This window comes from Cynocephalus volans, chromosome 10, assembly GCF_027409185.1.
Source record: "Cynocephalus volans isolate mCynVol1 chromosome 10, mCynVol1.pri, whole genome shotgun sequence".
Taxonomy (NCBI): domain Eukaryota; kingdom Metazoa; phylum Chordata; class Mammalia; order Dermoptera; family Cynocephalidae; genus Cynocephalus; species Cynocephalus volans.
In genome coordinates this window covers 23,914,741-23,930,448 of record NC_084469.1, presented here as the reverse complement: position 1 = coordinate 23,930,448, position 15,708 = coordinate 23,914,741, and the positions used below count along the sequence as shown (strand labels likewise).

At 42.6% G+C, this 15,708-nt stretch overlaps 1 protein-coding gene and 1 long non-coding RNA gene across 3 annotated transcripts in view; one reads left to right on the top strand and one right to left on the bottom strand.

The window, feature by feature from the left end:
- Positions 1-7,583: 7,583 nt before the first annotated feature.
- On the bottom strand, positions 7,584-13,895 carry LOC134387091 (uncharacterized). The gene is made up of 4 exons (XR_010024572.1): positions 13,683-13,895; positions 13,087-13,181; positions 10,717-10,777; positions 7,584-7,659 (listed from the first exon to the last, which is right to left on the bottom strand). It is a non-coding gene; the product is annotated as an uncharacterized LOC134387091 (long non-coding RNA).
- RHOT1 (ras homolog family member T1) overlaps positions 13,837-15,708 on the top strand; it is a 60,298-nt gene continuing 58,426 nt past the window's right edge. For both annotated transcript variants that reach the window (XM_063109351.1, XM_063109350.1), the window contains exon 1: positions 13,837-14,080. In XM_063109351.1, the coding sequence (XP_062965421.1) occupies positions 14,005-14,080 (76 nt within the window). In that variant the 5' untranslated portion in view covers positions 13,837-14,004. The remainder of the gene's footprint in view (positions 14,081-15,708) is intronic.

Sequence of the window (15,708 nt, the reverse complement as noted above, 5' to 3'; positions counted from 1 at the left end):
GTTTAGTAGTTTGTCCAGGGTCAATTAGCTTGTCATGGCAGAACATGGCAGGCCCAGTTTTCCCACTGTGGAGTCTTTTTTTTTTTTTTGCAGCTGATCAGTACGGGGATCTGAACCTTTGTCCCTGGTGTTATAAAACCATACTCTAACCAACTGAGCTCTGAACTTCTTATTACCCTCTGATGAGGTCCCTCACTGAGACCAGGACCTTGCCTTCCACTTTGATAGGATACAGTTAGTCCTAAAGTCATGAAGTGCTCCTTTTTTTTCTGACTGTTGGTGGTCATCCCAGTTAGTATAGTGGCCTTGGGTTGCCTTGCAAGGGCAGGGCTTCTCTCTTTCTGCCAGATGACCATTAAAAGATTCCTTGCTGTCACTTTCTGTATTATGGAACTTTTATCTTCTCACCCAGAGTCACCTTGAGTTTGCCTTTTGTGCCAAGATTCAGAATTGAGAGGCCAGGATTTTAGCCTCTTGAGGTCTTTTGGTTCAAAACCGTTCCTCTCAGATAGTTTGGGTAATGGGCTTTCTGTGAATGTGGGGTTTATCTGCTGGCCACGTGATTTCCCCAAACTGGGGGCAAAACACAAGAATCATAAAGATAGACAGGAAATGTTATCACTCTTGGTTGCCTTGTTTTTGTCTTAGGTTTTCGGTCAGCATACCCCTTCTAATACATTGTAGAAAATAGCATTGTTCCCTCAAACAAAACAGAAAATCCTCTAAAGGAGAACTCACATGGGTCTGCATTGTGTGGCTGAGGAAATCTTCCACTCATAGACCAAGCCAGAATGACTAACCATGGGCCATGTCTTAGTCTGCTTTGACTAATATAACAGAATACCATGGACTGGGTGGCTTATAAACTACAGAAATTTATTTCTCACGGTTCTGAAGGCTGGGAAGTCCAACATCATGGCCTTGGCAAGTTTGGTGTCTAGTGAGTGAGCTCTCCGGGGTTCCTTTTATAAGGGCACTATCCCTTACATGAGGGCTCCACCCTCATGACCTGATCAATTCCCAAAGGCCCCACCTCTTAATACTGTGACACTGGGAGATGGGATTTCACTATATGAATGTTGGGAGGACACAAACTTTCGGTCTATAGCAGGGACAGAAAGGCTCATGGGGAGAGCACCAGGGACTCGTTGGCAGCTTCTCCCCCTACTGGGGATGTTTCTCTCAAAAAGTTGTCTTTTCTTTCAGGCCCTGCCTCTTTCTTCCTGGGTGTTTGGAACAATGGAGTAACCTCATCAGTGACATGCTGCCTGCCTGTCACTCTTCCCGTCCACCTCACACACTCACCCCCTGGTGAGGCAGCTACTGGAAAGTACTATTGTCCCCATTATTTGGGTTCAGGGTTCCTGGAGGAACCATCTGCTAAGCAGGAAGCCACCATCTTATTAGGATCAAGGCAACCTCTAATTCACTTACACCCATATGTCCCTTGCTTCTCCTCCCCGAAATACATTTTTTTTTTCTGGAAAAGTTTATTTATTTTTATTTATTTATTTTTTTCTTAATTTTATTTTGTCGATATACAATGTGGTTGATTATTGTGGCCCTTTACCAAAACCCCCCTCCCTCCTCCCTCACCCCCTCCCACCCAACAATGTCCTTTCTCTTTGCTTGTCGTATCAACTTCAAGGAATTGTAGTTGTTATGTCTTCTCCCGCCACCCCCCGGTGTGTGTGTGTGTGTGTGTGTGTGTGTGTGTGTGTGTGTGTGTGTGTGTGTGTGTGTGTGTGTGTGTGTGAATTTATTTATTTATTTTTAGCTCCCACCAATAAGTGAGAACATGTGGTATTTCTCTTTCTGTGCCTGACTTGTTTCACTTAATATAATTCTCTCAAGGTCCATCCATGTTGTTGCAAATGGCAGTATTTCATTCGTTTTTATAGCTGAGTAGTATTCCATTGTGTAGATGTACCACATTTTCCGTATCCACTCATCTGATGATGGGCATTTGGGCTGGTTCCAACTCTTGGCTATTGTAAAGAGTGCTGCGATAAACATTGGGGAACAGGTATACCTTCGACTTGATGATTTCCATTCCTCTGGGTATATTCCCAGCAGTGGGATAGCTGGGTCGTATGGCAGATCTATCTGCAATTGTTTGAGGAACCTCCATACCATTTTCCATAGAGGCTGCACCATTTTGCAGTCCCACCAACAATGTATGAGAGTTCCTTTTTCTCCGCAACCTTGCCAGCATTTATCGTTCAGGGTCTTTTGGATTTTAGCCATCCTAACTGGGGTGAGATGGTATCCCAGTGTAGTTTTGATTTGCATTTCCCGGATGCTGAGTGATGTTGAGCATTTTTTCATATGTCTGTTGGCCATTTGTATATCTTCTTTAGAGAAATGCCTACTTAGCCCTTTTGCCCATTTTTTAATTGGGTTGCTTGTTTTTTTCTTGTAAAGTTGTTTGAGTTCCTTATATATTCTGGATATTAATCCTTTGTCGGATGTATATTTTGCAAATATTTTCTCCCACTCTGTTGGTTGTCTTTTAACTCTGTTAATTGTTTCTTTTGCTGTGCAGAAGCTTTTTAGTTTGATATAATCCCATTTGTTTATTTTTCCTGTGGTTGCCTGTGCTTTTGGGGTCGTATTCATGAAGTCTGTGTCCAGTCTTATTTCCTGAAGTGTCTCTCCTATGTTTTCTTTAAGAAGTTTTACTGTTTCAGGGTGTATATTTAATTCTTTAATCCATTTTGAGTTGAGTTTAGTGTATGATGAAAGGTATGGGTCTAGTTTCATTCTCCTGCATATTGATATCCAGTTTTACCAGCACCATTTGCTAAAGAGGCAGTCTCTTCCCCAGTGTATAGGCTTGGTGCCTTTGTCAAAGACCAGATGGGTGTAGGTGTGTGGGTTGATTTCTGGATTCTCTATTCTATTCCATTGATCAGTGTGTCTGTTTTTATGCCAGTACCATACTGTTTTGGTTATTATAGCTTTGGAGTATAGCTTAAAGTTGGGTAGTGTTTTGCCTCCAGCTTTATTTTTTTGCTCAGTGTTGCTTTGGCTATGTGTGGTCTTTTGTTATTCCATATAAATGTATGGATAGTTCTTTCCATTTCTGAGAAAAATGTCTTTGGAATTTTGATGGGGATTGCATTGAATTTGTATATCACTTTGGGTAGTATGGACATTTTCACTATGTTGATTCTTCCAATCCAAGAGCATGGGATATCTTTCCATCTTCTTGTATCCTCTCTAATTTCTCTCAACAGTGGTTTGTAGTTCTCATTATAGAGATTTTTCACATCCTTGGTTAACTCAGTTCCTAAGTATTTAATTTTTTTGGTGGCTATTGTAAATGGGCAGGCTTTCTTGATTTCTCTTCATGCATGTTCACTATTGGAGAATAAATATGCTACTGATTTTTGTGTGTTGATTTTGTATCCTGCTACTGTGCTGAAATCATTTATCAATTCCAACAGTTTTTTTGTAGAGGCTTTAGGCTGTTCGATATATAGGATCATGTCATCTGCAAACAGGGACAGTTTGACTTCATCTTTTCCAATCTGGATGCCCTTTATTTCCTTCTCTTCTCTGATTGCTCTGGCTAGTACTTCCAACACTATGTTGAATAGGAGTGGTGAGAGGGGGCATCTTTGTCTAGTTCCTGTTCTTAAAGGAAAAGCTTTTAGCTTTTCCCCATTCAGGATGATAATGGCAGTGGGTTTATCATACATGGCTTTGATTATGTTGAGATACTTTCCATCTATACCTAACTTATAGAGAGTCTTTGTCATGAATGAGTGTTGAATTTTATCAAATGCTTTTTCAGCATCTATAGAGATGATCATATGGTCCTTGTGTTTGACTTTATTAATATGGTGTATCACATTTATTGATTTGCATATGTTGAACCAACCTTGCATCCCTGGGATGAATCCCACTTGATCGTGGTGAATAATTTTACGTATGTGTTGCTGTATTCTGTTTGCTAGTATTTTAGTGAGGATTTTTGCATCTATATTCATCAAGGATATCGGCCTGTAGTTTTCTTTTCTGGTTATATCTTTACCTGGTTTTGGTATCAGGATGATGTTTGCTTCATAGAATGAGTTTGGGAGATTTGCGTCTGTTTCAATCTTTTGGAATAGTTTGTAAAGAATTGGTGTCAATTCCTCTTTGAATGTTTGGTAAAATTCTGCTGTGAATCCATCTGGTCCTGGGCTTTTCTTTGTTGGGAGCTTTCTGATAACAGCTTCAATCTCCTTTATTGTTATTGGTCTGTTCAGATTTTCTCCATCTTCATGGCTCAGTTTTGGGAGCTTGTGTGTGTCCAGAAATTTATCCATTTCCTCCAGATTTTCAAACTTGTTGGCGTATAGTTGTTTATAGTAGTCTCGAATGATTCCTTGTATTTCAGATGAATCAGTTGTAATATCACCTTTTTCATATCTAATTGTTGTTATTTGAATCTTCTCTCTTCTTTTTTTTGTTAGCCATTATAACGGTTTGTCAATTTTATTTATCTTTTCAAAAAACCAACTTTTTGATTCATTGATCTTTTGTATTGTTTTTTGGGTTTCAATTTCATTCAGTTCTGCTCTGATCTTTATGATTTCTTTCCGTCTGCTAACTTTAGGTTTGGATCGTTCTTGTTTTTCTAGTTCTTTAAGGTGAAGTGTTAGGTTGTTCACTTGTCATCTTTCCATTCTTCTGAGGTGAGCATTTAATGCAATAAATTTCCCCCTTAATACTGCTTTTGCAGTATCCCACAGGTTTTGGTATGATGTATCATTCTTTTCGTTAGTTTCAGTAAATTTTTTGATTTCCTGCTTGATTTCTTCTTTGACCCATATGTCATTAAGTACAATGCTGTTTAATTTCCATGTATTTGTATAGTTTCCAGAATTTCATTTGTCAGTGATTTCTAATTTTAATCCATTATGGTCTGAGAAAATACATGGGATAATTCCAATTTTTTTGAATTTGTTGACACTTGATTTGTGACCTAATATGTGATCTCTCCTGGGGAATGATCCATGTGCTGATGAGAAGAATGAATATTCTGAGGTTGTTGGATGGAATGTTCTGTAGATATCTGCCATGTCCAATTGGTCTAGAGTATTGTTTAGATCTTGTGTTTCTCTGCTGATTCTTTGCCTAGATGATCTGTCCAATATTGACAGTGGGGTGTTCAGGTCCCCTGCTATTTTTTTTTTTTGTGTGTGTGTGTGTTTTTGGCATGAAAGGTCCCCTGCTATTATGGTATTAGTGTCTATTTCCTTCTTTAGGTCTAATAGAGTTTGTTTTATAAATCTGGCTGCTCCAACATTGGGTGCGTACATATTTATGATTGTTATGTCTTCTTGATGCATCATTCCTTTTATCATTATGTAGTGTCCCTCATTGTCTCTTTTTATGGTTTTTAGTTTAAAGTCTACTTTGTCAGATATAAGAATAGCTACTCCAGCTCGTTTTTCTTTTCTGTTTGCATGGTAAATCTTTTCCCATCCTTTCACTCTTAGTCTATGTGAGTCTTTATGGGTGAGGTGGGTCTCTTGAAGGCAGCATATAGTTGGGTCTTCCTTTTTGATCCAGTCAGCCAGTCTGTGTCTTTTGATTGGGGAATTTAAGCCTTTTACATTAAGAGTTGTTATTGAAAAGTGTTGATTTATTCCTAGCATTTTATTGATTGTTGTTTAGTTGTCTTAGGTGTCTTTTGTTCCTTGCTTTCTGATTTACTGTTTGGTTTCTGTGTTTGTTGGTTTCTTAGGTTGTAAATAGCCTTTATGTTTGTTTGTTTTCTCTTCATGAATGCCATTTTTATTATACTAGTGGGTTTAGATTTTTCTTGGGTTTTCATGGCAGTGGTAGTTATTTTTCAGGAACCAAACCCAGTACTCCCTTGAGAATTTCTTGTAAGGGTGGTGGTGTGGTGAACTCCCGCAGTTTTTGTTTGTCTTAGAAATATACTATTTGCCCTTCATTTTGGAAGGATAGCCTTGCAGGGTAGAGTATTCTTGGCTGACAGTCTCTGTCTTTTAGTATTTTGAATTTATCATCCCATTCCTTTCTGGCTTTTAGGGTTTGTGATGAAAAGTCTGATGTTAGCCTGATTGGGGCTCCCTTATAGGTGATTTGACGCTTCTCTCTTGCAGCTTTTAAGATTCTCTCTTTGTCTTTGAGTTTTGCCAATTTGACTATAACATGTCTTGGAGAAGACCTTTTTGGGTTGAATACGTTTGGAGATCGTTGAGCTTCCTGGATCTGAAGATCTGTGATTTTTCCTATACCTGGGAAGTTTTCTGCCACTATTTTGTTGGGTATGTTTTCAATGCAATCTCCTTTTTCCTCTCCTTCTGGAATACCCATGACTTGGATATTTGAGTGCTTAAGGTTGTCTGATATCTCTCTCAGATTTTCTTCAATGCCTTTGATTCTTTTTTCTTTTTTTTTTTGTCTGCTTGTGTTATTTCAAACAGCCCATCTTCAAGTTCAGAGGTTCTCTCTTCAACTTCCACAAGCCTGCTGGTTAAACTCTCCGTTGTGTTTTTTATTTCGCTGAATAACTTCTTCAGTTCGGCAAGTTCTGCTACAATTTTTTTCAGGGCATTGATTTCCTTGTACATTTCCTCTTTCAGGTCTTGTATACTTTTCCTCATTTCATCATGATGTCTAGCTGAGTTTTCTTGTATCTCATTCAGTTTCCTTAGAATTATCACTCAAAATTCCTTGTCAGTCATTTCAAGGGCTTCTTTTTCTATAGGATCTAGAGATTGAGATTTATTATCTTTGGGTGGTGTACTTTCTTGATTTTTCGCATTTCTGGTATCTTTTCTTTGATGTTTATTCATTGTGGCAGGGGGTTGCACAGTCCACAGGTTTGACACTATTGACTGACTAAGATGTTGCTGGGGTTGCCAATTTGGTATGGCTACCTCAGTGACTACTCAGTTGGCCACTAGTGCCTTGCGTATGTGGTTGCCTCGGGTCTTGGGCTTCTCCGGGGAGCCACCTCTCTGGTCAGCTTTGACTCTGCCTGGCTGCTGGGTGATGGGGCTGTACCGCAGGGTGTCGCTCCTGCTGCTGCCGCTTCCCCCGCTGCTGCTGCTTCCTTCGCTCCCGCCGCTGCTGCCGCTACCGCCGCTGCCGCTTCCCCCGCTGCTGCTGCTCGTGCAACTACCGCCGGTGCTGCTTACTCCACTGCCGCCGCTGCAGCTGCCACCAGCTCCTCCGCTGCTGTCGCTGCTTCCACCGCCGCTGCTGTCGAGGGCACCGCTGCTGCCATTTCTGCCGCTGCCACCAGCTCCTCCGCTGCTGCCGCTGCTGCCGCTGCTGCCTCTTCCGCGGGCAGGCGCAGAGTCATGCAGTCACCGACTGCAAGTGGTGGTAGCTCCAACCTTTCTAGGGGCCCGCTCTGGGTTTGGGCTGGGGCAAGTTGCTACCTTTTCTTCTTTCCAAGTAGGCACTGTGATTTCTTCCAGTCCCTGAGGCCCCCAAGTCTTGAGTTTCCACCGCTGCCGCTGCCTTCAGACAGCCATCTTCGGATTAACATTTCTGTGGGTTAATGGGTATCATCCTGGACAATGCAGAGTGCATTTCTGTCACTCATAGTGCTTCATGGCTCCCTCACACAGCGGCTACTGCTCCTGCTGCTGCTGCTTAACTGCGCGCGACACCCCACGGGTCTTTCTGGAAAAGTTTAATTTGAAGACTTTATTTCCTGGCTGACTTCAGAAACAAACCACAAAAATCAAACAATTCTGCTCTATGGGGAGACTTCTCAGCCCCTCTTGCTCTGGTCAAGGGAGAAGTCTCTTCCCCAGGGTGCTTGGGGCTTTTGACAGGAAAGGGAGAAACTTCTTTGGTGTATGCCCAGCACCACTCACTCTTGCCTGAGCCCTCAGCCTCAAACCCCAAATTCATCCTCATTCATGATTCCTCAAAACCCTAATCATTGCATGATTGTCCTTCCAAAGACTGCAGACTTACTCCTTAACTGTGTTTACATTATGCTGAAGATTCATTTTGATTTGGGATTTACCTTCCTAACCAGCCACAGTTTTGTTTTGTTTTTTAGGACAGTGTTTCCTAAGCATCAGCTGTTCATGTGCCACCTTCAGGATTCTTGTCACATCTGCATGTCTCCTGTACCATATTTTACTTACTATTTTTTTTCCTAGACCCCCACCACTCTCCCAAGTACATTTCCACTCCCCCTCACCACCACCCCCACCAAGTACATTTATTTCAAAAGGAAATTTTTTTTTTTGGCAGCTGGCCAGTTCAAGGATCCAAACCCTTGACTCAAAAGGTAACTTTTAAAATTTATGTGGAGAGAAACAAGAATAATGTGTTTTAGATAGAGGGGTAACCCTAAACATATTCAGGGAAAACAAAACATTGCAACTAGCTTGGTATTGTACTCTGTCTAAGGCTCTGAACCTGAGACTTGCTCAGGAGCATGCATGTGTGCTCCATCTCTCTTTAAAAAAGGAGATTATCAGACATTAAAGATGTACTGAGGCTTTCACCTTGGCTTAATCAGGATTGAAAGATAATGCAAAAAGGAAAAACCTTCTGAACAAGAGTGTCATTGTTTCTCAATGTTCCTGCACCATCTACAATGATCTCTTGTTCCATCACATTAGGAAACACAATTCTAAGAGATTCGTCTGGTGCAATATGGTTCCTTCATCCTCCGGAGGAATTTGACTTTCACTGGCGGTCTCGATTCTTCTACAGCTGCTATACCTCACTGAAGAATTGTGTCTTCTATCTCTGCTCAGTGAAATTGTTTCACCTTTATTTTTCAAAATAAATATGCCCTGGAGGAGAGAACCTCATGGCTTTGATTAGTGGCAATCTCCAGGACATAATGTTTGGGAGTTAACCTAAATTCTGTTCTCTTACCATCTCCCATATCAATTAGTCACCAAGTTCTGACACTTGGTTCTGCCTCCTCAAACCATCTCAACTCCAGCCTCTCCTTTTCCTTCTTTATCCACACTGTGGGTTTACCCTCATATCACTTCTCTCCCGGATTATTGACATTTGAGCCTGTTAGAGATAGGGAAAAAAAACCAAAGTGCTGTTTTTCCTTTTCTTTACTCTCTACACAGAACACTTATTTGACTCCAGATGTGAGAGGGTTGTTCCCCTACATACCAAGCAAAACTGCAGTGGACACTAGCTGGGTGTCCTATAATTTAACTTGATTCTGACCCTATCTACCAGGAGATAGCATCAGATTCCACAGGCTGAGAGCTGAGTCCCACAAGACCATCTAATCTTCAGATACCAATTGCAAGGCCTCTGCTTCTGACTGACCAGCTATAAATTAGGGTTCCCACGACCTCCTCCTCAGGTTCAATTAATTTGTTAGAGCAGCTCTCAGAACTCAGTAAAACACTTACATTTACCCATTTAGTATAAAGCATACTACAAAGGATACAGATGAACAGCCAGATGGAAGAGATTCACAGGGCAAAGTATATGAGAAGGGGAGCTCCTATGTCCTCTCCAGGTCCACCACCTTCCAGGAACCTCCACAAGTTTAGAAACTCTCCGAACCCAGTCCTCTTGGGTTGTTATGTAGGCTTCATTGCTTAGGCATGATTGATTAAATCACTGACAATTGATGTCAACTCAATCTTCAGCCCCTCTCCCCTCCCTAGAGTTTGAGGGATGAGGCTAAAAGTTCCAACCCTCTAGTCCTGCCTTGTTCTTTCCTGTGACCATCCTATCCCAAAGCTACCCAGGGGTCCCCAGCCACCAGTCATCTCATCAGCATACAAAAGACACTCTACTCTTACCACTCTGGAGATTCCCAGGGTTTTAAAAGCTGTATGTCAGGAAACAGACAAGACCAAAAATATAGTTCACAATATTAATATCTGTATCTATATTATATATGTATTCTTTTTTGAATTATTTTCTTGGAATATATTTACTTCTGGTGATCTCTTTGCAGAGGTAAATAAAAATTATAAATTTACTGTTCCATGGAATTTTTGTTTTGCAGAAATGGCCTGTAGCCTAAAAAATATAACTGCAATAAGTCAGCAAAATTTTTAATATGTCTAAAGTGATTATAAATTATATTAAATGCATTTTTGCCTTTCAGAGTTCACAATTTGGGGGGAAGGCTAATCAATTTGCCTTTGGAAAGATAATGCAAGTCAGCAAATGAATTCCAAATTTAAAATGCAGCTGTTAAGGGTGATATGTGAGATGTACTATGTGTTAAGCAGTGTGATGAATGCTTTACCTGCATTATTTTATTTAATTCTCAAAAGAGCTGTATGAGATAGCTCCATTTTGCAGATGAGGTTTATGTTTTTCAGAGAGGTTATGTCACTTGCCCAGTGTTGCACAGCTAGCAAAGTATTGGAGATGAAATGCAATCTTCAGAGGAGGATGGTTGGAGGCTTCTCAATACCAATTATCTCTTAATTGAGGGTATTTTTTACCCAGTGTATCTGAGAGGCGCTTCAGAAAATTAAAAAGAAAACTGGATGCAACCTCATCAATAGATGAGGCTCTTGCCAGGAAATTTCCTTTTAACACAGTTAGTCATAATCAAATGCCTTTTAGTAAGTAATTGTGTTGAGTGATGTACCTTCAAGCCAAATCAAGCAAACAGAATCCACGTCCTCTAGAGACCAGCCCTTCTGATATGCAGAGAACGTGCATGTTCGAACAGTGAACCAAGAAGGAGTGCACTAAAAGGCAAGGTAAAATATTTACCTTGGTACTGGACTTTTTTGCTTCACCATAGTGGGCTTGGTAAGAAAAGGAGGAAGACTTTCTGGAAGGAATGGGAGACAAAAGTGAAGAAAATTCACAGATGCTGCTTGGAGTTTAACTTGAGAGACTAAAGATAGTTGGATCTGAAAATTGGGACATTTGCCAACCCAAGTCTTATCTGGCCTCCTGCCCAGGACTTTGTCAACTCACCAATCAGAGATGGGGCCTTTGTTCCACCTAGTGTCAGTCATTTAACACACACTATACCTTCTCCCCAGCAAGTCTGATCACTGGACTGGGGTGTTCCACTGTTGTGGGACTCAGAGAGAGGCTGTGTTGCAAATTCCCTCTTTGAAAGGCATAAAAGATCCCCCCTCTTATCTCCTGGCAAAAGTATTTTACTCTGACTTCCCTGTGCCCCCTGCACAGTTTAGGAGGCATGAAGCATGTTGTATGAGGGTAGAACTCTTTCCTAGCACTCTAGAGGAAAATTCCATGAGTGCCTTCTAGATACCGTTCTGTCCTCTTGGCTTTATCCAATCTATTTAACATACTGTAATCAATCTGTAATATCCCAACAGTAAATTCCACTGCCAACAACTCCATTCTCTGGCTTATGTTTTGCTGCAGTGTGTGTCATCATGGAGCTCTAGCCTCAGGCTCAGAGAGGTGTACATAAGTCACTTCCCTCACAATTTATTTTATTTACCCTATATTTTTGTATCACTGACCATGTACCAGGCACTTCTCTAAGTATTTCCCTCTTGCATTAACTAATTTAATCTTTATAATCTTATGAGGTATGTCCTATTCTTGTTCTCATTTTACAGATGAGGCACAGAGAGGTTAAATAATTTGTCCAACGATACATAGCTAGTAATTGGCAGAGTTGATGTTCAGACCTGCCAAGCTGACTCCAGAGTCCCTGTTCTTAACCATTGATCTATGCCGTCTCCAGGAGAACAGCAGAGTGTTCCCTGATGGATGTTTGTTAACATCATAAGAAGGGCATACAGCTCAAGTCAGGCCAGGGGGCCAGACTGGCAGAAATACAGCTGATCGGGAGATAGAGAGGGACTGTAAAAAAAGACATTGTAGGAGAGGCAAACTCTGGCATGTCAAACTCCCTCTCCCTGACTTTAGAGAGTGCTGGCCTCGATCTGTACTAAACCACAGTCATTGCCAACTGAAAATGCTTGATGTCACCTTTCTGCAGCCCTTGAGTCTGGATTTTTAAGTAAATTGTATTTACTAAGGAGTTTTTTGCAATATTATCTCTGCGATGTCCCCCCCGCCCTCAAATAAGCGACCAGACATTTTGCTTAATAAAAATGCCAAAGCCTTTACCCAGCACACATCTACAACACCATGAAGGCCTGTCTCTTCTCACCCTCCTGGAGAAGCCCCACAGAATTAACATTGTCATCAACTGGCAGTGCTGATTGAGAGTTCCTGTGGTTAAGGTTCTCTACAAAATGCTGCTTGGAGCAAACGGTGTCCTAAGGAGTTTGCCCCTCTGTAAAAACCCTTTTCCTTTGTGATCTGATATTTGGGTAACTTATTTTCTAAAGAAAAGCTTTATAATACCTTGCATTATTCACATACAATACATTATTTCACGGGATCCTCCAAACAACTCCACAAGAGATTATAGTCTTCATTTGGTAGAAAGGAAACTGAGGCATAGAGGGAGGCGACCTGAGTTGCCCAGAGTCATGTTCTTGGGGATGGCAGAGCCAGGGCTCAGTCTCAGCTGTGCTACCTTTGGCAAGTCACTGTATCTCTGTGGACCTTGCTTTTCTCACCTACAGAATAATGGGATTGGAATGGGTGCTCTATAAGGGTTCTTCCAACCCAAACGTATTGCAATAAGAAATTTCTGAGGAATACTTTTCCCTGAAAGATCAGGTAATCAAGCCTCCTGAATTTCACATTTCTACTCATTGAGATGTGGGTGAGAGGAAGGAGATTAAAGCACCTTATTTGTACCCACCCTGGAATATGATTTCATTGTCTCCCGATGAACAAGGAGTGGTTCTCTCCCGTCTCCCTTCTTGTCATAGCACCGACAGAGTGGCTTTTGAAAAGGCTTCCTCCTCTGTGCTCCTCTGGGACATCATATAACTAAGATGGTGTAATACTGTGGTGAACACAACGTATTTGCCTACAACCTGTGGATTACAACTTTTTAGTAAACTTTAATGATAATAACGATAGCTGAGATCAGTAGAGCACATACTCTGAGTCTGGCACTGTATCAAATGCCTGACATGTATTACATATTCCTCACAACCACCTTAAGAGGTGGGTGTTATTATCATTGCCATGCTACAGAAGAAGGAACAGGCTCAGAGAAGTAAAAGAACTTACTCAGGATCACACAGCTGTTGGGTGATGGAATCTGGATTCAAGCCCAAGCAATCTGTCAACAGCTCCTGACTGCTGTAGGAACTACGTGGCTTCTCCTAGGAGAAAGGGAGATTGGTATAGGCACATTTTTTCCCCTTAAAAAATTTATTATGTAATACGTGAGATAGAAAAAAGGTACATTATGCACAGATAGTGTTTCCCCATAGAGAGAGGAAAGTCACTTAGCTTGGTTACAAAGATACGAGTCTGTTTACATAGTATAAAAACTACCATTATTTTATAATTGTATTTATAACTACCACAGGCAAAAAGCAGCTAGGGTGGTGTGGAAAGGGCCGGACCCTGGGAGCCAGTCATCATACTTGCTCAAGCGTTTTCTGAGGACTGTGTCCAATAAGATGGGGATAGAGCTGAAAACAGGTAGGCAGGTCACTGCCTTCCGGGAGCTTATAGCTTAGTGAGAAGATCCCTGCTCTGAGTTATTGCCAAGCTCTAACTCTGTGACCTTGGACAAGGAACTTGTCCTATCCCTCTCTGTAAAATAAATAGGGTTAGACTAGGGAGTCCACCACCCAAACTCTCGGCCCCAAGCGTACTCCTGGCCGCTGTGCCCCGAGGCGGCCGGGCGAGGCTCCCCGGCACTGCGCTGCGGCGAACCTGACGGCGGGGGCGCTCTTCGGGCCCGGAGAGCGTTCGCGTTGCGAAAGTGCGTGTCCCTCGCCGCGCGCCGTCGTCCCCGCCGCCGCCGCCCGCGGAGCCGGAGGAGGCGGAGCTGGCGCTGTCCTGGCTCCCTAGCGGGGAAGCTGCCGAGGAGGCGGCGCGGCGGCCCGGGCGGTCAAGGAGGCTGGCCGGTGGCGCCGGCAGCTTGGGTAGAGCGGAGCCGAGGGGTGGACGCTCCCGGCTAGAGGGGCCCACTCCATGCATGCGGGCCAAGGTCGGCCCCCGCCAGCTGCCGACATGAAGAAAGACGTGCGGATCCTGCTGGTGGGAGAACGTGAGTTTGCTCGCCCGGGCTGGCCGTAGCCCCGGTTCCCGCCACCCCTGCCACATCTGCAGCCCCGGCCTTCCTCGCCCCTCGCAGCCCCACTCTCCTCTCTCCGCTTCCCCAGGCCTCCCAGCCCCTTCGCTCTTTCCTTTCGGCTGCCTGCCGGCGGCCCTCACCCTCTCTCCTCGTCTGAGCCCTCCTCAGACCTCTCTTCCCTGTCCCCGAGTCGTCCTCCCAAGCCATGTCCCTGTTACCCCTAACCGCCTGACCTCATCTCTCCGAAGGTCCTCTCCCCTTTGAATCCTCTTTTCCTGGGCCTCACCGTTTCTCGGGCCTCCTCCTTTCAGACCCTCTTGTCTTATGTGGAGATTCCCTTGTCACTGCAGGGCAGGTGCTGGAACAGGCAGACAGACCAGTGGGGATTGCGTGAACCAGCTCCCGTGAAAGCTAGGGGGAGGGGTGCAGAACTGTTCGACTTGTGGGCAAGGTCAGGTTTCTGGATCTTTTGCGCATTGACAGTAGGGTATGATGCGTTTTTAGCGATACTTTCGCCTTGCATTGGGATAACTCCCGGTACTCGCTGTATTTCCTCCGAAATTTACTCTCAACTTCAAGTTATACAAGTGCTCAATGAATGATAATTATCCAGGGAGTGTCTTTTAGTTGAGGCAATTTCTGTTACCCTAAAACTTAACTTCTGCCCTCTCTTTAAGCATTACTTCTTCCGTAGTTACTTGGTATTACATTTGTAAATAACGACAGACACAGAGACCCAAACAGACACAGATGCATGAGACCCTCTAGAGATTCTTAGTTTTCACTTTTTGAAGATATAATAAAGAAAAAATGTTTCTGTTCACTGACATGAGGACAGAACAGCAGGGACTTCTTGATGTCACTGTGCAAGTTACATGACTCAATCGCTAGGACTAAAATAAGAAGAAAGTGGGCCGGGGAGGCCTGAATTGTTTGTTTTAAATTACAGTAGTTAATGGTCTGCCTTTGCTGTTTGGAAGCATTCTATTCTAAACCCTATTCCAATCTTGAGTGGCCCCTCCAGGACACTGTGATGTACTCCCAACGAGGGAAGTCGACACATTTTTACCCTCTTCTTTGATGTTCATTGAAATCTCTGTTCACCTGCTGTTTGAAGATTTCCTTTTCTGATTTATTTATTGGGGGCTGGCCAGTACAGGGATCGAACCCTGGACCTTGGTATTATCAGCACTGCGCTGTAACCAACTGAACTAACCGGCCAGCCCTCCTTTTAGAAGTAAGCTTAGTCAGACAGTTTACTTTTTGGTTTTCAGTTGTGAAGTTTAGTTTTTATTTATAACTGTATCTTAGTCTGTGTTTTGCACAGACTTCCTTGATAAAGTTCGGGAAGGTGTTATTTAATGTATGATTCATGCCGATGCATTTGGAACAAGGTAGGGAAAGTTGAGAACATGACTCGTTTAAAAAACTGATCCTTAGCTGTATCATAAAGTAGTTTTATAGTATAGCAATTTTTATACTAATTTTAAAAAAAGAAAAATCTTCTGCCATATTATTGGTGTGTAAAACATCTATATAGAAATGCTATACATACGAAAGATATGTCAGCCTTAGGACAGTCAAATTAAAATGTTAACTGT